This window comes from Monodelphis domestica, chromosome X (assembly GCF_027887165.1).
Source record: "Monodelphis domestica isolate mMonDom1 chromosome X, mMonDom1.pri, whole genome shotgun sequence".
NCBI classification, from domain to species: Eukaryota; Metazoa; Chordata; class Mammalia; order Didelphimorphia; family Didelphidae; genus Monodelphis; species Monodelphis domestica.
Window position 1 is genome coordinate 30,388,801 of NC_077235.1, and position 23,477 is coordinate 30,412,277.

Consider the following 23,477-nt stretch of genomic DNA (forward strand, 5'->3'; position numbering starts at 1 on the left):
TATCATGATCTCCAATCCTTCATCCCCTCAGTTCTTTCCCTAACCTTGACCCCTTAACTAGTTATACTCTCCTCCATTTCTCATCTTGACCTGTGAGTGAACCAGTTCATCTTTACACCGTCTTTTTCTCTCAAGTCCCTTGCCCCTTACTGTATTGTCAAAATTACCAAGCTTTGGTGTTGGGTCAAATCTGCTGCCTTTATGCCTACTCACATTGGCTAAATGAAGGTAGAAAAAATCATAAAATGGTGCTGGCTGGACCCACTATAAATTTATCTTACCTAAGTTCCAGTGGGCCCTCACTGCTACAAGGCAATCCTTTTATGCTTCCCTAATTAACTCACTATCTCACTCACCACATAAGCTCTTCCACATCTTGCCATTCTTTCTTAGTCCTACCAAGACTCATCTTCCCCCTATTCTTTCTTTCCCTACTCTTTCAGATGAGAACTTTGCTTATATTTTGCTGGGGGGGAAATTGAGCCATTTGCTGAGAGCTCCTGCTTCTCCTATCCCTCTCATTTTACATTATTACATAGTAGCCTTCTGCTACTATTTCCTCCTTTACCAATCCCACATAATGAAGTGGCCCCTCGCCTTGACAAGACAAACCCCTGTACATGTATAAGTGATCCCATTCCACTTATCTTCTCCACCTGATTGTCCTCATCATCTTCATGCACTCAGTTATCTTCAATCTCTCCCTTTCTACAGGCTACTTTCCTACTACCTTACATACACACCCAAGTACTACCCAGTCTCAAAAATAAAAATCCTCATCTAGCATCCATCCTCATTAAATAATATCCCATCACCTTTTGTGGTAAAACTTCTTGGGAAGACTGTCTACAATGGGAGCCTCTACTTCCTCTCTCCAGTGTGGCCTCCAATTCCACCTGAAGCTGCTTTCTACATTTACCAATGATCTAACTGCCAAATGGGGTGTATGGGGTGCTCAGGGAGGGGTAGTATCTCTGGTATGGAGGGCTTGTCGTGCCCTCCTAGGGCAGCTCTCCAGCCTCTGACCTCCACATGACACCCAGCTCTCACTTGTGGCTCCTAGTAGCTGCTAGCATGCAGCAGCGGCCACACCCCGGGCAACAGCTTCGACAGGCAGGCTAAACCTTGTGAGGGTAGCCATCAGGTCGTAGACCCCTGGTGAACCAGGGCTTTGCTCACCCAGCATGTGAAGACTGTTTCGGCGGAACAGGTGGAAGAAACCAACAAGAAGGTTCAACGGCTGAGATGGCCATACAGCAAGGCACTGTGGAGTGCTTAGGGTGTGTTGGAGCACAAAAGAACACGGCCATCCAATGCAGCTGAGGAAGTCTCCAGGTGTAACGACTTTTCGTGCCACTGGACCCAGGCTTCCAACACCGAGAGAGTGGGACTGTCTCTGTGCATCGACTTTTCCACTTAAATCTCCTTCACGCACAAGTGTCTTTGTGCACAAAAACACACAAAGACAATCGTCATCCTTGGTTACTGAGAGACTACTACTACTACTAACTGCCAAATCCAATAGCCTTTTCTCAATCCTCATCTTTCTTGACTTCTCTGTAAACTTGGATACTTTCATCACTCCTTTGCCTTGATACTCTCTTCTCTCTAGGTTTTAATAACACTTTTCTCTCCTGGTTCTCCTACCTATCAAGACTGTTCTCTTCAGTCCCCTTGGTTGGATCTTCACCCAGTTCATTCCAGTTAACCTGGGTATATCCACCAAGGCTCTGTCCTAGACTTTCTCTTCTCCCACTATTCTACTTCACATGAGGATATCTTCAGATCCCAGGAAATCAATTATCATCTTACATTGGGAACTTGAAAAATGTTGAATAAATGTTAAAATAAAATACAATTTTTTAAAAGAAAGAGTAAAGTAGACAAAGATAGTAAAGCTAATTCTATCTTTAATGCAGATTATGTGCAATATAATAGAAAATGAATGACAATGTTCCTAGTGCTCCAGTTAGAAGCAAAATTCTGAAACCTTTACATGCAGAACTAGGCCACAAACAGAAAAAAATCTAAAAATATAGAAAAGCATCTGCTAGAAGCATCTCCTCCAAACTGTTTTTGGTGATGGTTTGCAAAGCCTGGAATATTTATGTATACAGAGTCAACATACTTATCTTTGTTAGCATAGAAACAGCTGAGAGTTATGTATTTTCATTACAGTTTCTGTATATTAGGATTACAATTAAAAGTGATAATGACAGTCATACTCCTACTACTGAGTGAAATATGTTCTGCAATAAAATAATTTCTTGTTCTGTGTGATAAATTACATAATTGATAATTGTTTTATAATTTATACTTTCTGCTTGATGGAATTAAGATCAAATGATGCTATGAAAAGTTCCTATCTGGTTATTATTCATTTATGATAAATGTTTGAAACATTTAGATTTTTTAAAAACAATTTTTGTGAGGGGAGTGGGCGGAAGGGAGGTAAAGAACATGAATCATGTAACCATGGGAAAATGTTCTTAATCAATTAAATAAAATTTAAAATAAAAAAATTAGGGGGTGATTATCTGCTTTATTAAAAGAATCACTGGAGGCAGTTAGGTAACACAGTGGATATAGCATCAGGCCTAGACTTGGGTTCAAATTTGGCCTCACACACATTTCCTAGCTGTGTGACCCTGGGCAAGTCACTTAACCCTGATTGCTCAGCCCTAACTACTCTTTTGTCTTAGAATTGATATGAAGACAGAAGGCAAGGGTTTTAAAAAAAAGAAACTTGGAACTATACCCCAAAAATCACTTAAGTGTACATATCATCAATACACTTAACTAGATTTATACCCCCAAAAAGATGAGACAGAGGGGAATGATCTATCTCTACCAACATTGTATTGTAGTCAAAAACTGGAAACTGAAAAAATTTACAGTGCCCATTAGTTTGGGAATAGACAAATTATGATATAACATATGATGAAATGTTGTGCCATAGGAAATGAAGAAAGTGATGGATTCAAAGAAATCTGTTAAGACTTGTATTAGCAGATAAAGGAAATGCACATAACCAGAACAATTTATACAATGATAACATACTGCAAAGGAAAACAATTTTAAAAGACTTAAGAATTCAGATCAATACAATGATCAGTTAGAATGTCCAAAGACTATTAAGAAATCACGCTTCTACCTCTTGGCAGAGAAGTGATAAGTTAGAAGTATATAGAGAGACATATATTTTCATACATGGCTAATATGTGGATATTTTGCCCAACTAAGCCTGTTACAATGAAATGTTTTCTGTTGTTGCTAGAGGAGGGGAATGATAGAGGAGGGAGGAGGGCATGACAGTGATGGAAAAAAAGAAGAAAAAATTATCAGTGAAATACTTAAAATTACACAGAAGAGACCAAAAGCAAGGTAGTGTTGGTATTAAGTTGAATTTAATATATGCTTTTAAAAAAAACTACACATAAAGGTAATTTCATATACAATCTCCTTTTTTGTTTTGTCTTGGGGATTTTTTGGTATTGTATATGGAAATGTTCATGTTAATCAAAATAAAATTTGTTTTAAAAAATATCAAAGTCAAGGAATTCCTTATGCATCCACAATAATGTCTTTAGACAACTCCTACTTTTCCTCTTCATTGGAATTATATTCCTTTGTTTTTAGAATGTAATTCTGGGGAACTTTCCATGCTTCCTGGGCTGACTTTCCGTTTAACATTTTAGGCTATAGGATCCTATTCTACACTTTCTCTGAAACTTTTGAAACCTGCTTTCCAGAATTCCAGGGTGAATAGCATATCACAACTCAAGCACAAATTTTAAGATGGAATGATCACTTTCCCCCAAGAATCATAACGTTTTTGTTTCACTACCTCCTGGTTGGTAAGAATCAACTCCAGAAAAGCAGTTCTTGGTGGTTTCCCTCCCTTTGGAAAAATAAAATTATCATTAAGGCAAACCAAGAAAATGTTCTGCTTTTGGCTGAATGAGAGCTTTAGCAGATGTCTGGATAATTAAATTCCCCAATATATTGCCTTCAACTTTTCCACCCCCAAAGGACCTCTCTTTTTCTGACTTCTTATTGCCTTCTCCCCAACAGCATAGAACCTAATATTTAATTGCACTCCAAGTAAAATTTTATTATCTATCTGCCCCTGCCTCACTAACAGCTTCTTTCAAAATGGAAGACTAGGACCATGTTACACTTCTTTTGTGCATAGAACCACAGCTGGTAACATAATAAACACACTCAATAAAAATACTCATCATTTTATTTACCAAATTTCCATGTATATATGACTTTTTAGGAATACTGCTATTGCCTAAAGTGAAGTGCCCTGTATACAATCACAGTTTTCCATTGCCTGAATTGTATTTTCAAAAAGGAACTTTCTCTCAATATAGTATTAACTTCAAATTCCCTGTCATAGGTATGAAAAACTTTAATTACAAGATCCTCAGTTTAAAGATGAATGTATATTCATGCTGATGTGTCACTACATTTTTCTTTTTCTCAAAAAATACTATGCCATACATTAGAAGCTGGAAGTGTGAGGAGAATATGAATGCAATGGGACCACTTTAGAATTGGCTTTCCCCTAACATCATGCAGATCTTAAGGCACCCTTAACTTCTCCTTATGTGCCTGCTGTTTATGTTCTTATCTGCCCAGAAATCCTGCAAGCAGGAAAGGAGGGCTCACTCAATGGACTTCCCCCTATTATAACTCTTAACATTGCACAGGTACTAATGAAGCAGCAAATGAGTGGTCTAATGATTATCCTAAATGATGGGATTAATATCATCTTGAACCTTAATGTATTCTTAAATAACTCCTCTCAAAAATAAAACAAAGGTGGGGGCAGCTGGGTAGCTCAGTGGATGGAGAGCCAGGCCTAGAGACAGGAGGTCCTAGGTTCAAATCTGGCCTCAGACACTTCCCAGCTGGGTGACCCTGGGCAAGTCCCTTGACCCCCATTGCCTAGCCCTTACACTCTTCTGCCTTGGAGACAATATGCACTATTGACTCCAAGACAGAAGGTAAGGGTTTAAAATAAATAAATAAAACAAAGGTAGCTCTAAGTCATCATTTTTGAAACTATTCTCAAAGAACCAAGGAGAAAGGATTACCATGTTACCCAACCCAAACTTTATTTTTAAAATTACACCATAAATTTTGTTGATTATGTGAGAACTCAATTCTTTCATACATATTTTTAAAATACCTTAAGAGGACATTATTGCCATATAAAGGATACAAAAGAATTGTCTACAGAACTAGATAAACCACTAGAAATATAAGAGCAAGATAAGGACTTTACTTTAGATTCTTTAAGACACATGACATCAATTTGACTGAGGCTATCATTTTTTTAATGTTACAGATATAGCAAGATGCAAGAAAGATACCATGGCAACAGGTTTGAACTAAGAATTAATGGATAAAAGAGCTCAAAGAAAAAGGAAATGATGTGCAAAAAAATTTCTAGCAAATCTTTTTGTGGTGGCAAAGAAATGGAAATTGAAGGGATGCCCATCAATTAGGGAAATGGCTGAATAAATTGTGATACAATGATGTGATGGAATACTATCGTGCTGTAAGAAATGATCAAAGGAATAGTTTCAGAAAAATCTCAGAAGACTTATATGAAGCGATGCATAGTGAAGTGAGCAGCATCAGCAGAACATGATACCCTGTAACAGCAATATTATAACAATGATCAACTGTGAAAGACTTAGCAACTCTGATCAATGCAATGAACCTTGACAATCTTAAAGGACATGTGATGAAAGTTGCTATCCACCTTCAAGGTGAGAACTGATGAACTGAGTGCAGATTGAAGCATATTTTTTTCTTTTTCTTTTCTTTGCAACATGACTAATATGGGAATATGTCACATGCATAACTGATATCATATTGCATGCCTTTCACTGAATAAAGGAAGAGCTGGAGGGAAAGAACTAGAACTCAAACTTTAAAAATGAATGTTGAAAAAACATTTTTAATTTTAAAATAAGTATGAAGAATAGCTAAATAAATTATGGTACATGAATGTGATGGGATATTTATGTGCTCTTATAAATGATGTGATATGTGATGAATACAGAGAAGTGTGGAAGGAGCTATATGACAATGCAGAATAAAGTGAGCAGAGTCAAAGAAACAATACACAGGAACTACAATATAAAAGGTAAGAACAATGACATACCAAAAAATTAAAAGTAATTGTCACAAAATCATAGAGCTCAAACAGGACTCAAATGAAGAACTGAAGATATCAATAAGAACTTTCTTTAAGGGTGCAGCTGAGTGGCTCAGTGGATTGAGAGCCAGGCCTAGAGACAAGAGGTCCTGGGTTCAAATCTGACCTCAGACACTTCCCAGCTGTGTGACCCTGGACAAGTCCCTTGACCCCCATTGCCTAGCCCTTACCACTCTTCTGCCTTGGAGACAATACACACTATTAACTCCAAGACAGAAGGTAAGGGTTTTAAAAAAAAAAGAACTTTCTTAAAAAAAAAAAGAAGTAATCAAATATGGTAGCAGAATGTGGTAATGGATTACATCATTCTAAATTTACCTGTAAAAAAAAGATTTCATAATTTACAACTGATTTAGAACTCCAGTAAGAATTCTGAGAGTAAATAATTTTATTATTGAAGGTATTGAGCATCCATAAAGACATTACTTACCATCACTAGAATCATAAGGAACAGCATGTTAGGAAATCCCACAACTAAATTCTAAATAAGCCTCTGTTATCTCAAGGATGACATTTGAGGTCAGCTATAATTACTCATCTTAATAGTCCTAAGGATTTTCTTTAGAGCAGCCTAGGATATGGAGGGTTTTTCCCAGTGCTCTATTCTTGTTAACAGTTAATAGAATGACTCTCTCAAGTTTTTTCTTTTGCTGACTGGCAAGTGATAACTAAACTATTAACTCTTCAGAGAAAGTCATTTCATTTGTAGTCTTAAAAGTATTATATAAATGTGAATTGTTATAAATAGCTTCCCAGAATATCAAGGCCAAATTTGAATAGCCAAATCAGGTGTGTGTGTGTGTGTGTGTGTGTGTGTGTGTAGTGTTTATTCCTCAATGTAATAATGAAAACTTGCTATACAGTGGTCAATACAAGGTGCCCAATAAATGTTAATGATTGGTGAAAGAGAAGTTTTCAGTATTATTCATAGATAGTGGCATAGAATGTCAGAGCTAGACAGAAACATAAAAGGTCATCTAGGGGGAAAAAAACTTCATTTTACAGAGAAGGAAACATCTGGAAAGATGAATTACACAAAGTCAAAACTGGGTTAGAATATACAAAATCACAAAGACCAACCCAAATTTGGCTTGAGGTAAGATGGGTATAGGTAACAAAAAAAAAAAATTCACAAGGTGACTGTCCTAATGTTTTCTACTATAGGTCTTTTAGAGATTTTGTTTAACATTTTCAAGTAGCAACATTTTAGTGTAATTGATGCCATTTAAAAATGTTAAAATAAGCTTTGGCAAGTGAAAGATTTTTCCTTCTGTAAAATGGAGTAGGTAGATAGCACTAGATGATTACCAAGGTCCCTTCCCCTGTAACATAAAGGGTTCTGTGAGATGATTTTGTAAAAGCAGTGGGTCTATCAAATTACAAAAGGACTGTAATCACAGGGTCTAAGAGCCCAGGAAGAAAACTTCCATAATTATAGGGTACTTTGTAATATGCTTTGACAGTTGTGTGATAAAGGATTGAAAGGTTTGCAATTTGCAAAACTGTGCAAAAACTGAAAATGTAAACCTAGGTATGAGGACTGTTCCTGTATCTAGCTGTTGGCTGCATTCATTTATACTTGGACATCAGGACTTGCTTGGACATCTAAGAACAGCACATCCTGGCTCTAACTGTTTTTTGGACCGCTGCTGTGTAAGATTTGGATATTTGGTTAAGTTTAGTAACCTAGTTAGCCTAGTTAAGTTAGTTTCTTTAAATAAGAATAAGCATAAGTAAATCCCTAAGCCCTTATTCCTTTCCCTTCCAAAACAATAAAATAGAATTTTTATATGTTTTTCCTCTCGTGTTTCCCTTACCCAAAAATCCTATCCTAACAGTTGTTAGCCATTAATAACACCACAGGGCATGGGTTATCAAATTTGGGGTTGGGGGCAGCTAGAGGAAGACTATGGAACTCTACTCAGAATCATGTTCTTGAGTTCATAAAATACACTGGACTACCAAAAAAGTCTAAGTATACTGAAATAGTTATCAAAATTTGCAACACTGCTAATACGGAAATAGTTTGAATGACTATACATGTAGAATCCATATCAAATTGCCTGCCTTCTCAAAAAGGAGGAAAGGGAGCAGGGACGAAGGATTTTGGGACTCAAAATTGTAAAAAACAAATCTTAAAAATTGTGTTTATATATGTAAATGAGAAAATAAAAGTAAATGTAAATGTAAAAAAAGTTAAATAAAGTCATAATAGAAACTGAATAAGTGGGTTAGATATCTTTGGCTGTACCCTCAGGTACATTTTTAAAAATTATTTTTTAGATAAACTGACTAGCTTTAATATGTTATCACTGTAGTCAGCCAGGCTAAAACTATACTAAGATATGAAATGCTCCTTTCATTTAACTAATGAACAATTGAAATGTGCTGATTGGTAAAAGACCTGGATGTCTAAGAACTCCTCGGTTTCCTAACTTATAGCTAAGTTGCTTTTTTAAAGTTTATAAAATTTGAATTTCCTTTGGTGACATGCAGTTACATGAGTCTAGGCTCGATAAAATAAGTATTTCCTTGAAGAAAGGAAACAATGTTATAATTTTTAAATAGTCTTTGATAAGAGTTTTATAGAGCTCAAATAGATGAAGTTAGGGTCACATTCACAAAGTCAGAGTGGCCAAAAATAGAAACATTTTTATACACCAGAAAATGTTGTAGTCTTTTACTCTGATTAAACTTTTAAAGGAATGACACTTGTGCTGCCATTCTTTTTCAAGAAGCAGGTCAGCAAATGATCATATAATCAGAAGATTCCTGTGTAACAGTTAAGAACATTATCCACGGGCTAAAAGTTGACCTCATTTTTGGTTAACATAGACCACAAAAGATTATGGAAAACTGGCATTACTCCTTCTTAACAAAAGGAACTGGTATAAGTGGTGATGTAGAGAGAGAACGGTGAGTCAAAAGTCAAATCCCACGCTCAATTCTTCCAAGGATTTTGTGTAGCTTACCTGAGGCAAACCTTTACCCCTTATAACCTGTTTCCCCACTTGCAAATGGAATCACTTCCCCTCACTGAGAAGTTAGGAATCTTAATGAATGTTTGTCAAGTGCTTTAATATTTAGATTAAAGGATTCATAATAGAGGATATAAAATAGTAATATCCTGTCTGGTGCTCTTTCAGATACCCAAGTAACAATAAGGGTTACTCTGCTTTGTATTTGGAATAAATTGCAGTCCTTCTGGACATAAATCTGTAATGAAAAACTTTTTAATGCCAAAATACAGAAGGTCAACAGTTCTTGGGGGGATTAGTTATTTAATGCTGAGCTGCCTAGAAAGCAGAGCTCAGGCTCTGTTTAATGGTTTCCATTAAGATGTATAAAATGTACTAGAGAAAGCAGTCAAAATTAAGAGATGTAGGAAAAAGCAGAAACACATACACTGGAGAATGGGTAGGGAAATGAATCTTGGAGCCACTCAAAGTAAATAGGTAAGGGGCACCAAGCCCAGAGTCTCTGGGAGGTCCTGGGTTCAAATGTGACCTAAGACATCTCTTACCTGTGGGACCCTGGGCAAGTCACTTAGCCTCTACTGGCTAGCCCTTGTTCTTCTGACTTAGAACAGATACTAAGACAGAAGGTAGGGTTAACACTGCAATGGTGTGCCATTCTTTTTTCCTCTGTCACATAACAAATGTAGCAAATGCTCTATACTCAGAAACTATCTCTTTTTTGTTTAACTCTACTGACATTCAGGGGCTACAGTGAAGAGCCATGCTATTAGGTCAGGTGGTGTTTCACTAGCACATTATGTAGTGCCTGAGTACCAAGACTATATAAAATTATTTTGCAAACCTTAAAGAAAAAAAAGACATCTAACATGAATGGGTAAAAAAGCATTTATTAAGTATTTACATTGGGTCAAAGAACAAATCATAGAAACAATCAATTCCATTAAAGATAATGACAACAATGAGACAATATACTCAAAATTTAGGAATGCAAAGCAGTATCCAGAGGAAAATGTACATCGCCAAACACTTTCACCAAAAAGAAAAAGAGCAGATGGAGGAATTGGGAACAAAACTAAAATAACTAGAAAACCAATAAATTAAAAACCTCCATCTACACACCAAAATAAAAGTCTGGAAATGAAATAAGAGTAATAAAATTGAAAGCAAGAAAAAAAAAGAAAAACTAAGGAGCTTTTTAAAGAGAGATAAAACAAACCATTAGCTAACTTTTTTTTTTTAAAGAAAATCAAACTCCTAGTATCAAAAATGAAAAAGGTGAATTCACAACCAAGGAAGACATAAAAGAAATTATTAAGAACTATTTTATCCAATTATGTATGTTCCAAAAACTCAAAGGACCACATAATCTGTTTTTGATGTATCCTATTCATGGAGATTATGACTTATAGGATGAAAGAAACTGAGGCATCAAGAGGAGGTAAGTGACACATTGTTCAGGTCACAAAGTTATCAAGTGTCAGAGCAGGAATTGGAATCCAGGTTTTCTGACTTCAAATCCAATGCTCTATCTACTATCCTAGAAGCACACATGATGGATATTTTGAAATAAGAAAAGAAAAACTCCAAAGATCCTAAAGGAAGGAGAAGAGAAATTGCCCAATCTCTAGGACAGTGGGAGTCAGTGGTTGCTGTCCTAACTTGGACTCGTTACCGAAAGGCTAACTTCCTTTAGGGCAAGGACTCAAGTTTTACTTTTGAACTCCTCCACTCTATCACCTACAGTACTTGGTGGAACTGTAATAACCTGCTAGCGTCCGAAGTCGAAGAGGTAACACTAAAGATGAGATCCCAAGGGGGGTTTGGGGGGGTGAGGGGTGGGATTATTTCAGAAATAACAAGGTTCTTTTCCCTCAGCTAGGAATGAGCTTCATTAGTAAAAGAAGATGAAGAGAAAGAAGTGGAAACGTAGAGACAGACAGATCGATCCTCGGGCTTGGTATCCAGGCAGAGTGATAACTTCAAGGAGCCTTATTTCCATGGGCAAGGGCACAAGGCACACGCTTCCATGCAAACAGTAGCGTGCATGCCTCTGCCCTTTTAAACTGGGATCTCAGTACTAGACAAGAATGCCTCCTCTTTTCGGGATCCAGCCCCGAGTACAAAGAGATGCCCCTAAACGAAGGAGGCTATGGCTTCAGCCACCGCCCCCCAGAGTCCCGGGGGTCCCCAGCAGCCCCCATCGAAGGAGGGGGTGGGGCTCGGGTAGAAACTCTTCCCGGACAGTGGCTTCGGGGGGACAGTTCGCCGGGTGCCCGCTCGCGCCGGGCCCCCTGTCACCGCCCCCCACGCCCGTTACAACGGTAAATCGGCAGGGCCCCCAGCCCGCCCAGGAGGGCGCACCTGCCCCCGCCCCGGGAGGCACACCGGCTTACCTAGCTTCACATCCGCACAGCGCCGTAGCTCCAGCGCTGAGGCGGCGCGGCGGCACGGACGTAGTGCCGCCTCACACACCGTGAGGATAAGGCGGCGGCGCCAGTGGCGGCGGCGGCGGCGGCGGCGGCGGCGGCGGCGGTGTGGTGGTGGCGGTGGCGACGGCTGCACCTTCAGCACCAACACCAACTCCCCTTCGGCTTCGGCTCCTCCCTCTCCTCCTGCCCCCTCCCCTCCGGCTGGCGCAGACACTCGCCCCTCCCCAGGCTACTCGCACTTCCGGGTGATGCCCTGGCCGGAAGCGGGAAGAACAGAGAAGCAGTATAGAGGTCACGTGAACGGGAGGAAGTGGGAGCGAGAACGGTGACAGATGAAGCGAGTTCACCCCGCCCTCTACCGGTCTCAAGCGGAAACGCAAACTCGGTGCGCGGAAAAGGTTTTCCGAGATAGTAAAAGCAGATAGATGGGTAGGCAGACTGTCAAATGAAAAGAAGATAGACAAATGGAGAGATGAGAGACTAGGTAGACGCATTTATTAAGCACCTAATCTATGCTTCTATAAGCGCTTTACAATTTAAATTTGAGCCTCACAACAACTCTGGCAGGTAGGTGGTATTAGTATTCTCATTTTACAGATAAGCGACTAGATGAAAGCAGATGTACGCAGCGTGAATGTACATATCCGTCGCTCCCCCTCACCCCTCCGCCCCCCGCACACACATTAGATTTCTGATGTATTTCTCAGGCGACCTCTGTAGTGTAACGAGAGGACTTAGCCAGGAGAAACTTACTCTCTAGTTTCTGAGAAAAATAAAAGCTGTTTCAAAGTATCCGACGCTGAAGTAGCAGGAGGCTTCTTAGAAAATTCACTACTTTGCTACAAATGCTACAATATTTTCTAAAGTTAACAAATCTAAAACCTGATATTATTGTTACTTTTTGTTCTCATACTAAGCTATCCCTCTAGTAACAAAGACATTTTATCCAACTGTCAACTGCCTTGCCTAAGGGCATAACCAGAATCCACAACTGTAAGGTCCTCCTTCCCCCAGTAAACTGCAGAGGAACCGGTTTCAGGATCCCTGGCCCAGGATTGAAATTGGTCCTTAACTTAGAATGCTGCAAATCTTTCAGTAAACTTGTTTGATATTATATACAGAGTGGTGTAGTGGATAGAGATCTGGCCTGTTAGCCAAGATCCTTCTGAGGCATGACCCTGGGCAAATCACCTTACCCTTTAGTGCTCTAGTCTAGGCAGCTCTTGGAGTTTCCGAGAAGATGATGCCCCATTTGCTTTGGTGAAGTGAGTTTCCTCCTCCAGGAGTTCCCTGTATCATTAAAATCACAGGGCTGCTCCCTATTTTTGTAATCATTGTATATGTTCCAAATTCATCATAAGCTCATGTAAGTCTTTACTTATCCTTGAAATTCTCCTATTTATCATTTTAAAGCATTAATAATTTCATTACTCTCATGTAAGTAATTTTATTCAGTGATCCACCAAATGGTGGTCACCCATTTGAATTCCTTTTTTTCCTATCAAAGAAAATGCTGTGAATATTTAGTTATAGACAGGATCCATCATTGATGTCCTTGGAGCAAATGTCCAGGAGTGGAAGCTCAAGGCCCAAACATGAGCCATTTTGTGATTTTTCCCCCTGGAACACAATATTTGAAGGAAGCTGAGCAGGTATGTTTTAAATCCTGGAAAAATTTCAGGAAAGTTCAGAAAGTGGTTGCATCACTATCTTTCTAAACCAATAGACTTGGCCTCCTTTTGGATATCCTCTCTGTCTCCTGGCTTCTCTGGTTTCCTTCAAGCCTCAGCAAAAGTCATACCTTCTGCAAGAATCCTTTCCTAGGGCTCCTTAATGTCTTCCCTCTGAAAGTACCAATAATTTATCTTATCTATATTTTGTTCTGTATAGCTGTTTGTATGTTGTCCCCATCCCCACCCCCTACCATTTGAGTATGAGCTCCTTTAGGGCATGGACTGTTTTTTTTTTTTAAACTTTTTGTCTCTAGCACTTAGCAAACAGTGTCTGGAACATAGTGGACATTTAATAAAAGCTAGTTGAAATTAAATTAAAATTTTCAATTAAAAAATAATAAAATAAAAGCTATTTGACTGACTGGCCCTTACTCTTCTCTTTCCTGAAAGACAAGAAATGATTGAGAATTTGTAATATAGCTATACTGTTATCTATTTGAAGTTAGTCCCAGGCAAAAGCCATATCAAATGGTCACATTACATAGGATTTGTAAAGGCTTAGCCCAGTGCTAGGCACTTAGTAGGTACTATATAAATGCTATTTATTATTATATGGAACTGGTTTTAAGTAGGATCCCTATTAGAGTGCTGGAGCTGGAGGCAGGAATATTCATCTTTCTGAGTTCAAATCTGTTCTAAGATAGTTACTAGCTGTGTGACCCTGGTTAAGTAATTTATCCCTTTGTTCCAATTTCCTCACCTGAAAAATGAGCTAGAGAAGGAAATGTCAAACCACTCACTTCAGTGTCTTTGCCAAGAAAAGCCCAAATGAAGTCATGAAGAATCAGGCATGACCCAACAGCAAGAAAACCTATTAGGGAGGTATCTTTCCATCATAATATTTCTTTGGCTAAGTTTTGGAAGGATGGTGAAATCTACAAAAATACCTTAATTAGTAATAAGGGAGCAATATTTTCCCAGTTTTATTTCTTATTATTTTTATTTTTCTTACTATTATTATTTATTCTTCCACTTCAGTTTTCTAGATTTATCATTCCCAGCTTCAAAGCCCTAGCATCTAATATGGTAATCAGATACCTTCTAGCTTATATTCCATTGTTGCATACTCCATGATGATTTTACTTAGGAAACAAAGTGGCCTGCCTCCTGGTCATTTTGTCTCTTTTCAGCAGGCCTTCTACCTGAAAGTGTTTGTCAAGTCTCTTTTATAGAAACAAGATGTAAATTCTCAAAAATGAATAGATGACTCAGTTTTCTATTGCTCTTGAAGGTTCCCTAAGTATTTTAGCCACAATTGCCTTATGGCACCAATAGTACAAGTGTTCACATTATATATCATGCTCATTACACACCAGATGAATAAGGACAATAATCAACTAGTTCCCAGATAATGGAATAATTTCATTTCAGGATGAAATGTTAGGGAAATTCAATAATACTGTTTCCCCTCACTTAAAATACTTCACATCCCTCTACTTTTAAGAAGTCTTTTCCAAAGGGTATATATACACCCTTCAAATTTTCATATTTGCAATTCTCTCTATTATTAATGAAAAAAATTGTAAATGGAAATATAAAAATCAAGTAAGAGAAAAGCCTGTCATTTTTATACACTATGTGATAGTTGTACAAAGTACCATATGTTGTACCTAGAAGGAAAGTTCAATTCTTTTCTTTTCTTTTCACCTTAAGCTTTGTCTTTAGAGCTTTGATTCTAAGTCAGAAGAGTGTTGAGGACTAGGCAATTGGGGTTAAGTGACTTGCCCAGGTGCATATAGCTGGGAAATGTCTAAGGCCAGAGTTGAACCCTCCCTACTAAAGGCCTGGCTCTCTATCCAGTGGGCTACCTAGCTGCCCTGAGAGACCAGCTCTTAAAAAAGTGATTGATCATATAGCAACATATGTTTTCAAGGGTCAGCAATTGTTTTCAGACATGAAAACATTTAAAGGGAAACTTGGAAGATCTCAGGCTCCCTTTGAACCTTCGAATTATTGAAATGGCATTTTGTGTATGTATAAAAAGACCATTTGTGGGGAGAGCTGAAGGGTGAAACAAATTGCTCTAAGCATGGTCAAATCCATGAAAGAAGGCTTCATACAATCTGAATAGCATGATTTGTAAAACCATTAAGAGTCTGAATCTTACTTTTTGACAGTTATGTTGCTGTTTCAGAAGTTCTCACCTTACCTTTCTGTGTGTATAACATTTCACTTTTCTATAGTGCTTTTAAGGTTTAAAAAAGTGTTTTTCTCACAATCTTGGGAAACAGGTAGTGCAAGTATGATTTCTACTTTATAGATGAGGAAACAGAAGTCTGAATGGTTATAATTGGCTCATAGTTCTAACTATGTCATTCATAATCAGTAAACTCCAGTGACTTCCTATCACCTCCAGAATCAAAATATAAAATCCTGTTTGTGTACAAAACCCTTCAAGATCTATCTTCCTTCTCACCCTTTCCTATCTTACCCCTTACAACACCCTGACCCCCTCCACATGCCCTTTAATTTAGTGACATTGGCCTCTTTGCTGTTCCATGAACAAGATAACTCCATAACTTAGCTCTGGGCATTTTCTCTAAAATCTTCTCCTTCCTCTGCTCTCAGTTTCCCTATCTTCCTCTTTTCCTTCCAAACTAAAATCCCACCTTTTAAAAAATTATTTTTGACCTTTTTTTTTAAATGTTGAGTTCCAAGTTCTCTCCCTCCCTCCTTTAGGTGTCAAGAAGTCAAGGGTTTGAATATGGATTCATATTCCTGTGAAATTATGCAAAACATAAAAATCCCACCTTCTACAGGAAACTTTTCCCAGCTTTTCTAAGGTCCAACTATTCAGTCAGAAAGTCCTGAGTTCTAATACCTCAGACCCAATGTAAGTCATTTAATCTGAGTTTCCTCAACAGTAAAATGGGGATAAAAATAGCACCTACTTCCCAGGGATTGTCATGAGAATTAAGTAACACTTATGCTTTGGGGAATGAGAATATAAGTCATTTTGGTTAGTAGATTGCAGGAAGGTAAGCAGTGACATACATCTGGAAAGGCAGGCTGGAGAGCAGAGCTTTAAATGAAGTTTATAATTTATCCTAGAATGGGGAGCCACTATTTCTTCTCAACTGGCTACAGCTTAAAAAGGTCAAAAATAAGGAATCTTTCTGGCTAGTACTTAACAGGTGATTTCTTAGTCTACCACCCTCAGAATTGTAGGAACTTTCCATTTTAGTTCTCTAGCAATTTTAGCTTGTATTAATTTTTCAAGTGAAATATCAGGTGTTCTTTCCAAATAATCTCAAAAGGTTTCAAAAAATTCTATTTTAAAACTGAAAAGAACCTTAGAGATCATCTCATTTTACAGGTAAAGGTTAAGCTAAATGGACTATGGTTCCACAACTAGTGTTATAAGCAGGATTTGAATCAAGGTTTTCTGAATTTAAATGCAGGGGCTTTTTACCTCCCAGATACATACCAGTTGGGTAGAAAGCAGTATTTTCCAAGCTAAAAGGAGAAAGTAATTTGCTTCAGCAGTGTGCAGACCAAAAATCCTGCTATGTTTAAAAAAATAAAAAACCTGAAATATCCTGCTATGAAAATATACTCTCAGTCTACTTTGGTTTTAATGAAATTTTATTTTGCACATCAAGCACATATTCTAAACACTTGGCAAAACACATGACATATATATTCCCCACCCCCCACCCACCCCCTGTTGCATTATCTAGCAAAAGCCAATTTAAGAAGGTAAAATGGACAATTCTGGTTACATAAAATTAGTTTTGGCACAAGCAATGCAGATAAAATTAGAAGAGAAGCAAACAAGTGGGAAATTTTTGCAGAAAGTTTCTCTGATAATTCTCATTTCTAATTGAGTCAGATTAATAAGACCAAGAGCCATTCCCCAGTTGAATGGTCAAAGGATCTGAAAAAGCAGTTTTCAAAGAAATCCAAGCTATCAATATACATATGAAAATATGCTCCAACTCACTAGAGAAATGCAAATGATTTTTTTAACTCATATTTATCATATCAGGAAAAGTTGACCAAGATGGTGGGAAAAAAAAAAGACAAATGCCAGAGGGGCTATGGAAAAATGGATGTGGTAATAAACAGTTGGTGGAACTATGTGAACTGGCCCAGCCATTATGTAAAGCAATTTGGAACTATGTGAAAAGTTGTTAAAACTGCATATATCCTTTGACCCAGCAATACCACTTCTAAGCTGATATCCCTAAAGAGCTCAAAGAAAAAAGGGAATTGACCTATATGAATAAAAATGTTTACAACAACTCTTATGTGTTATGGCAAAGAACTGGAAAGGTTCCCAGTCACTCAAGGAATGGCTGAACAAACTATGCTATATGTGATGAAATTCTACTGTGCTCTACGAAATGATGTTTTCAGAGAAACATGGTTAGATTTCTATGAGCTAATGCACAATGGAATGAGCAGATCTAGAAATACACATTATACAATAACATTATTAACAGTTTTGCAAGATCTATGCAATGACCAACCACAATTTCAATGGATTCATAATGAAACATGCTACCCACCTCCTTGGCAAAGAGGTGATGGACTCAGGGTACATTATCAAGACATTTTTTTGACATGATTGATGCAAGAATCTGTTTTACTTGATTATACCTATTTGTTACAAAGGTTTTACTTTTTCTAAAGGAGATAGGGTAGAAGGTACATTTCATTAATAGACATGAAGATTACAAGTATTTTCATTTAAAAATGACAATGTAACACATTTATATACATAGCCATGAGATCTAAATTCAAACTAGTGAAGAGAACATTCCATACACAGACCCAAGTAACTAAGGATGTTTTTGTGTTAGTAGTTGAAAAGCTAGCTGAAGGAGGAGGCATTATAAAGATTCTGATTAGCCCCAGAGGGCAGAATTAGGGATGGAAGGGATGGAAGTCATAAAAGAAGCAAATTTTGCTTAGATGCAAAGGGGCCTTCTCAGGCAATAGTGGGCTCCCCCCTCACTGGAGGTCTTGAAACAGAGACTGGAAGACTTATTTGTTAGGAAATGTATGGTCAGGTAAAGGGCTGGATAGGATGGAGGCCCTTTCCCGTTGATTCTGTGAACTCTTGATAGGGACATCTTTCCCTTTAGGTCTCATGGCACCTTGATTTATTAAGCAGAAGACAATAAGACAATACTGCAAAGTTAACTTCTCTGTGGAATCCAAATTTTCATTTGTTGGGAAGGGAAAAGTTAAGTAGAAATGCAACAGTGCTCCTTAATATTAATAGTAATACATTCACAAGACCATTAAGCTACTTGGAGCATGAGGTTTTTTAACATGGAAAATGAACAAAATCTACACAGCAAAGATTTCAAATGCATTTTATTACATTAATGCCACGTTACAGATGATAACAAACTACCTTTACTTCGCATATTAATTCTGGAAAAATCCAGAATGACGCCAGTTTTGACGAAAGGGATTCATTTCTCCTTTACTGGCTTCTCCAATCTTTTGGGGCGATTCTGCCAACAGGAGATGGGTTCCATTCGATTCCAATTTGTGTTGCTGCCTAGAAGATTTAAAAAATTTCCCTTACAATTCTCTTGTAAAGAAAAAGCCAGGTTCCTCTTATGCAATAAACAGTGTACATACACAGAGATTGCTCATCCAGGCTCACAGATCTCATATTTCTGTGCCGGACACTTTCCCCCCTCAAAATTTTATTTTCTTCAGTCACATCATAATCTCATCAGGAATGACCCAAACCCAGGAATTTCAGTCTTTTTTCCCATTGGTTAGGATCACAAATAATTAACTCTTGGTTATTTCCGGACCGTTAACTTTAAGAGGTAAATACTTTCATCTAGCAACTTATTTTTCAGCCCACATTTCCCTTAGCAATAATTTTGTACTAAGAGGGGGATGCAATGGTACTTACGTATGCCCAAATGGCAAGACAGAAAGTGGCTCCACTCAGTAATATTGGGGTGCCATACTTATCATGAAAATTAGGCATCCTGTCCTGGTGGTTCTGCCTTTCAACAGTTTGCTGAAAGCTGCGAACTAAAAAACAAAACAAAGAAGTCTATCAGTTCTCAGAAAACCAGAGCAGACTTGATTGTTATTAGTTATAATCATGAAAGACAAGTATATGACTTTATGGTACACCTCATATTTGCTTAAAGTTAAAATATAAAAAAGCATAAAACAAAGTAGGAAGCAAGACACACAATCACAGAATGACAAACTATGGAGAAATTCACCCAAACTCAAAATAAAAGGCTCCCTTTTTCAAAAGTCAAACAAGACTAGGTATAGGATCATAGATCTAGAGTTCAATAACCTCATTTTAAAGATGAGAAAATGACACCCAAACAGATTTAGTGATTTGCCAAATGTCACACAGGTCAATAAACTTAGAGGAAGAATATAAGCCCAGGTCCTGGACTCCAGAGCCAGCGCTCTTTTCACTGTACTTCCTAAATAAATGAGTAAATGAAATTGCCTCTAATAATGTAAATTCAGGTTTCAATTTATGGGCACATCTAATAGAATACAAAGGAAAATTTTAATTTATCTGCCTCCTCTAGGGCATAAATAAAATGTCTCAGTGTTGAGGAGTCAGGTGATCTACATATATGTTTGATGTCTTTGGTTTTTGGTGTGGAGGGAGGGGAAGCTGAAATGATCAGTATAAGGTCTACAATTTAGCCTTAAGGGTTTCTTAAAAGTACTGTGACTTGCCCATGGTCACATAGCTAGCATGTTATCAGAGGTAGGACTCGACCTTGAGTTTTCCTCAACTCCAAGGAATTGAAGTCTATCCAAATCTAAGGCAGTCAATCTTCTCTGTCCACTATGATGTATCTGAAAAATATTGATATGCCATCTCCAAAAATTAAGATCGCCATCAAGAAATTTTTTCACTTATAACTATTCATTTGAATCAAGTTGTGTATTAATCCCCTCCTCCCCATCAACTCCAGTGTGTGCAATAACTGTAGAAGAAAGAAAACCTCCTAACAAAATCAATTTCTCCCATATCTGGAGTATGTTAGTTGATGTATATTGCCACATAATTTAAGCAATATTAAGAACAGCGCCACATAGTGGAATTAAGAGACTTGGACTCAAATTTCTCCCTTTGACCTTGGGCAAGTCACTTAACCCCTCTAGGTCTCATGCAAAATGAAAAGATTAGCAGAGATGATATCTAAATGTATGATCCTATGAACACTTCTCACAATATACACCTGGGGGGAAAAAACACAAAGCCCTTCCCTGCTCCAAAATCTAAGTGTGATTGCTTGTCATTCCTCCCTCCCAACTGCCTCTCCTATGGCACCCCCTCCCCAACTAAGATGTAATGAAGCTGCACCATAACCACACAATAGCATGCATAAACTTCTTTATGCCATTTCCAGTTACCTTCCCCCCAAGTTCCCTGTTTCTTGGATTCAGCTAGGTTTTAAAACATGCTCAATGGGTGGCACAAAATTTCAAAATTAAATTTACTGTACTAACCTCTTGAGGTTAGTGGCAGCGGAGTACTGGCCTGGGCCTGGGCCTGGGGCTGGGCCTGGGCCTGGGAGTTGTGCTGCTGTGTGAGGTCCTTGGGGACCTCCCCTCTCTGGGCCTCTGTTTCCCCATCTGTAAAATGAGGGGTTTGGACTAGATCAGGTGTCAAACTCTAGGCCAGCAAAACTACCCAGTGCAGCTGAACCAGGTTAAGTGTAATTGGGAAATATTTCACAAAATAAATACAAATATAATACAATGTAGATAATGTTTTCCAGCCTGTAGTGATCAGTTTCTATTTTGAGTTTGACACCACTGGACTAGATGATCTCCAGGGACCCTTCCAGTTCTAGTGAACATGCTATTATTCTTAAACAAGTAAAGAAAAGTGGTCTCTTATGGCATCCAGCCATATGGCTATATGCTATGGCATATGCTAATGATCAGAGAGCACCTGAAAGATCATGATCTAATTAGTCCAGGTTGTCCACATGGCCCAAGACCCATCTCCTTCCTTTCTTCGTAGCAAGTAAGCAGGAAGAGAATTTTATTCAAGAGACAATTAGTCATTTATGTTTTATTTCCTTGAACAGGAAAGAATATCCATTAATATATCAGACTTTGACTATGAGCCACCCTGCAAAGCGCATGGAATTTGACTAAAAGGAGGGGGAATCTGTGTTGGACCTCATCTTTAAATTCAGACCCCCCCACCCTAGAAACCCCATTGAGCTTTCACCCTATTTTGCCAGGTCATTGTCCCCATTCCCTCTGCCCCCAATTCTAGGTCCCTTATTTGTATGATCTTCCCGAATTAACATTTAAGCTCTTGAAGGAAAAAAAGGTGTGTCTTTTTTTTTTTTGCTATATCTCCAGCGCTTAGCACAGTGGCTGGTACATAATATGAGCTTATTAGTTTGCTTCATTCATTCGTCATTCAGAGTCTTCCTGAAAAAGCTAAAAAAAAAAAAGGGAGGGGTGTTATAAAAACCGTACAGTATCATAAAGACTATCTTGACATAAAGACTTATCCTCCATAATTGAGCTACATTATTTCTTAAGCCTTGTCTAAAGGCTTTCAGGCAGGTCTGGGGTGCGGCTCAGGTCATGTGATTTCTCCAGGCTGGCGCATTGCAGGGGTATGAATGTCATTGACAAAGGTGGGCTGAGCCAGATCTGCAGTAGCCATCTTTAAGGCTGCCTTCGAGTACCGCAGACAATAATTCAAGTACCCCCCCCCCCCCAGCCCCGGGAAGTAAAAATGGGTTAGCGCAAATAACACTGAAAAGAGAAGCTGAAGGTCACACTGTTCGGAACAAATTAGAAAGAGAAATAAGGTTATTTTGCATTCTAACGGGCATTCCCAAACACAAAAGGCATTTAGACAAAGGGGGCGGGGGGGGGGGGGGGGGGTTAGGAATGTTTTTGAAGCAGCCAGCCTTCCACCTAGAGAAAAATAAAAGCAAACGGCAACTGCAATTCAAACAGCAACTGCAATTCATTTTTCGTGCCCCCCCCCCGGGGGGGGTGTCCTAGGCAACGGCAATAAAGACCGGGCAAATTTAGAAACCCAGAAGATGGGCAAGGGTGAGCATCCTTCCCTTCAAAGTCACCGCGACCTCACAGGACGAACTGAGGCAGCAAGTGACCATCCCAGGATCAGTATCCCAGGGATCTTTGACCAAGGTCACCGGGATGACAGTATCAGCAGAGTTAACTAGTCTAGGTCTCAAGCCCCACCACCACCGGCACGGAATGACAGGTCCTCTGGGAGACGGGAAACATACCCGAGTCCTAGCCCACCACACACCCAGTTATGCTAGGGACTGAGCAGGGGTACCTCTTTTCCCGCAAGACTGATAGATAGCACAATTCGCAAACCGAGGCGAAGGGTGCTGCTAAAAGCCTCGATGCGAGAGAACAAAGGGATTTAGGGTTATTTGAAGATTCGGCTTTGCCTTTAGGAAGGAGAATCTGTCTACAAGGGAAAGGAAATTTGCTTACCCGAAAAACGGCTCAAGGCCCTCCTAAACAGAGGGAACATCGCCAAAAGTGCCAGAAGAAACCACAAGGGACTCAGGTTGTCGACCCCGCGCCAAGCGCGTTGCTTCGTCCTTGCAAGAAGTCAAAAGAAGCAAAATGGCCGTCTGCGGCGCTCACTAAAGGGGGATAGTAACTCCCGCGATACCTGTGATTCTCGTCGGAACTGCAGTACCCTAACCGCAGAAGGAGCGAGAAATGCTACCTGGGAAATGTAGTTTATAAAATGAGCAAAAAAAAAAGCGGAGGAAGAGAATTTTAATTGCGAATTTACCAGTGAAGCGCCCGTAAATTTCAGATATAATGGCAAGAGAGCGTTAGTTAGAGATGATTTTAAAATGGTATTCTTAGGAAAGAAACGTGATCTCAACCCTGGATCTGATCAAGAAATTTTTGTACCGCCCTCCTCTCTTTTCAATGATGTAATCAGATAGTCTTTGCCGCAGTGCGGTCCGATTCTAGGTGACGTCTTTCCTTTCCCAAAGCTCCGCATAGAGGCGTGAGGTTGAATCTCAATTTGGACACTGTATTTTTTTTTTTTAAGTTTTTTTCACACTTTGATAATTCATGGCTATTTTCTTTCCTGCCTCTGTTT

The 23,477-nt window shown here is 38.7% G+C and overlaps 2 protein-coding genes across 4 annotated transcripts in view; both read right to left on the minus strand.

Annotated features, from left to right (window-relative positions):
- ATP7A (ATPase copper transporting alpha) overlaps nt 1-11,894 on the minus strand; it is a 113,055-nt gene extending 101,161 nt beyond the window's left edge. For both annotated transcript variants that reach the window (XM_056809363.1, XM_001363299.5), the window contains exon 1: nt 11,610-11,894. The gene's annotated coding sequence lies outside the window, so the exon portion shown is untranslated. The remainder of the gene's footprint in view (nt 1-11,609) is intronic.
- A 5,051-nt stretch (nt 11,895-16,945) lies between these two features.
- On the minus strand, nt 16,946-23,365 carry LOC100012618 (cytochrome c oxidase subunit 7B, mitochondrial). Of its 2 annotated transcripts, XM_007507449.3 has the most exons (4): nt 22,847-23,365; nt 20,849-20,974; nt 19,263-19,387; nt 16,946-18,893 (listed from the first exon to the last, which is right to left on the minus strand). In XM_007507449.3, the coding sequence occupies exons 1-4, from the start codon at nt 22,884-22,886 to the stop codon at nt 18,816-18,818; spliced, it is 369 nt and encodes a 122-aa protein (XP_007507511.1). In that variant the 5' UTR covers nt 22,887-23,365; the 3' UTR covers nt 16,946-18,815. The 2 variants fall into 2 exon arrangements, with proteins under 2 accessions (XP_007507511.1, XP_001363255.1); XM_001363218.5 differs by lacking the exon at nt 20,849-20,974.
- Nucleotides 23,366-23,477: the final 112 nt, after the last annotated feature.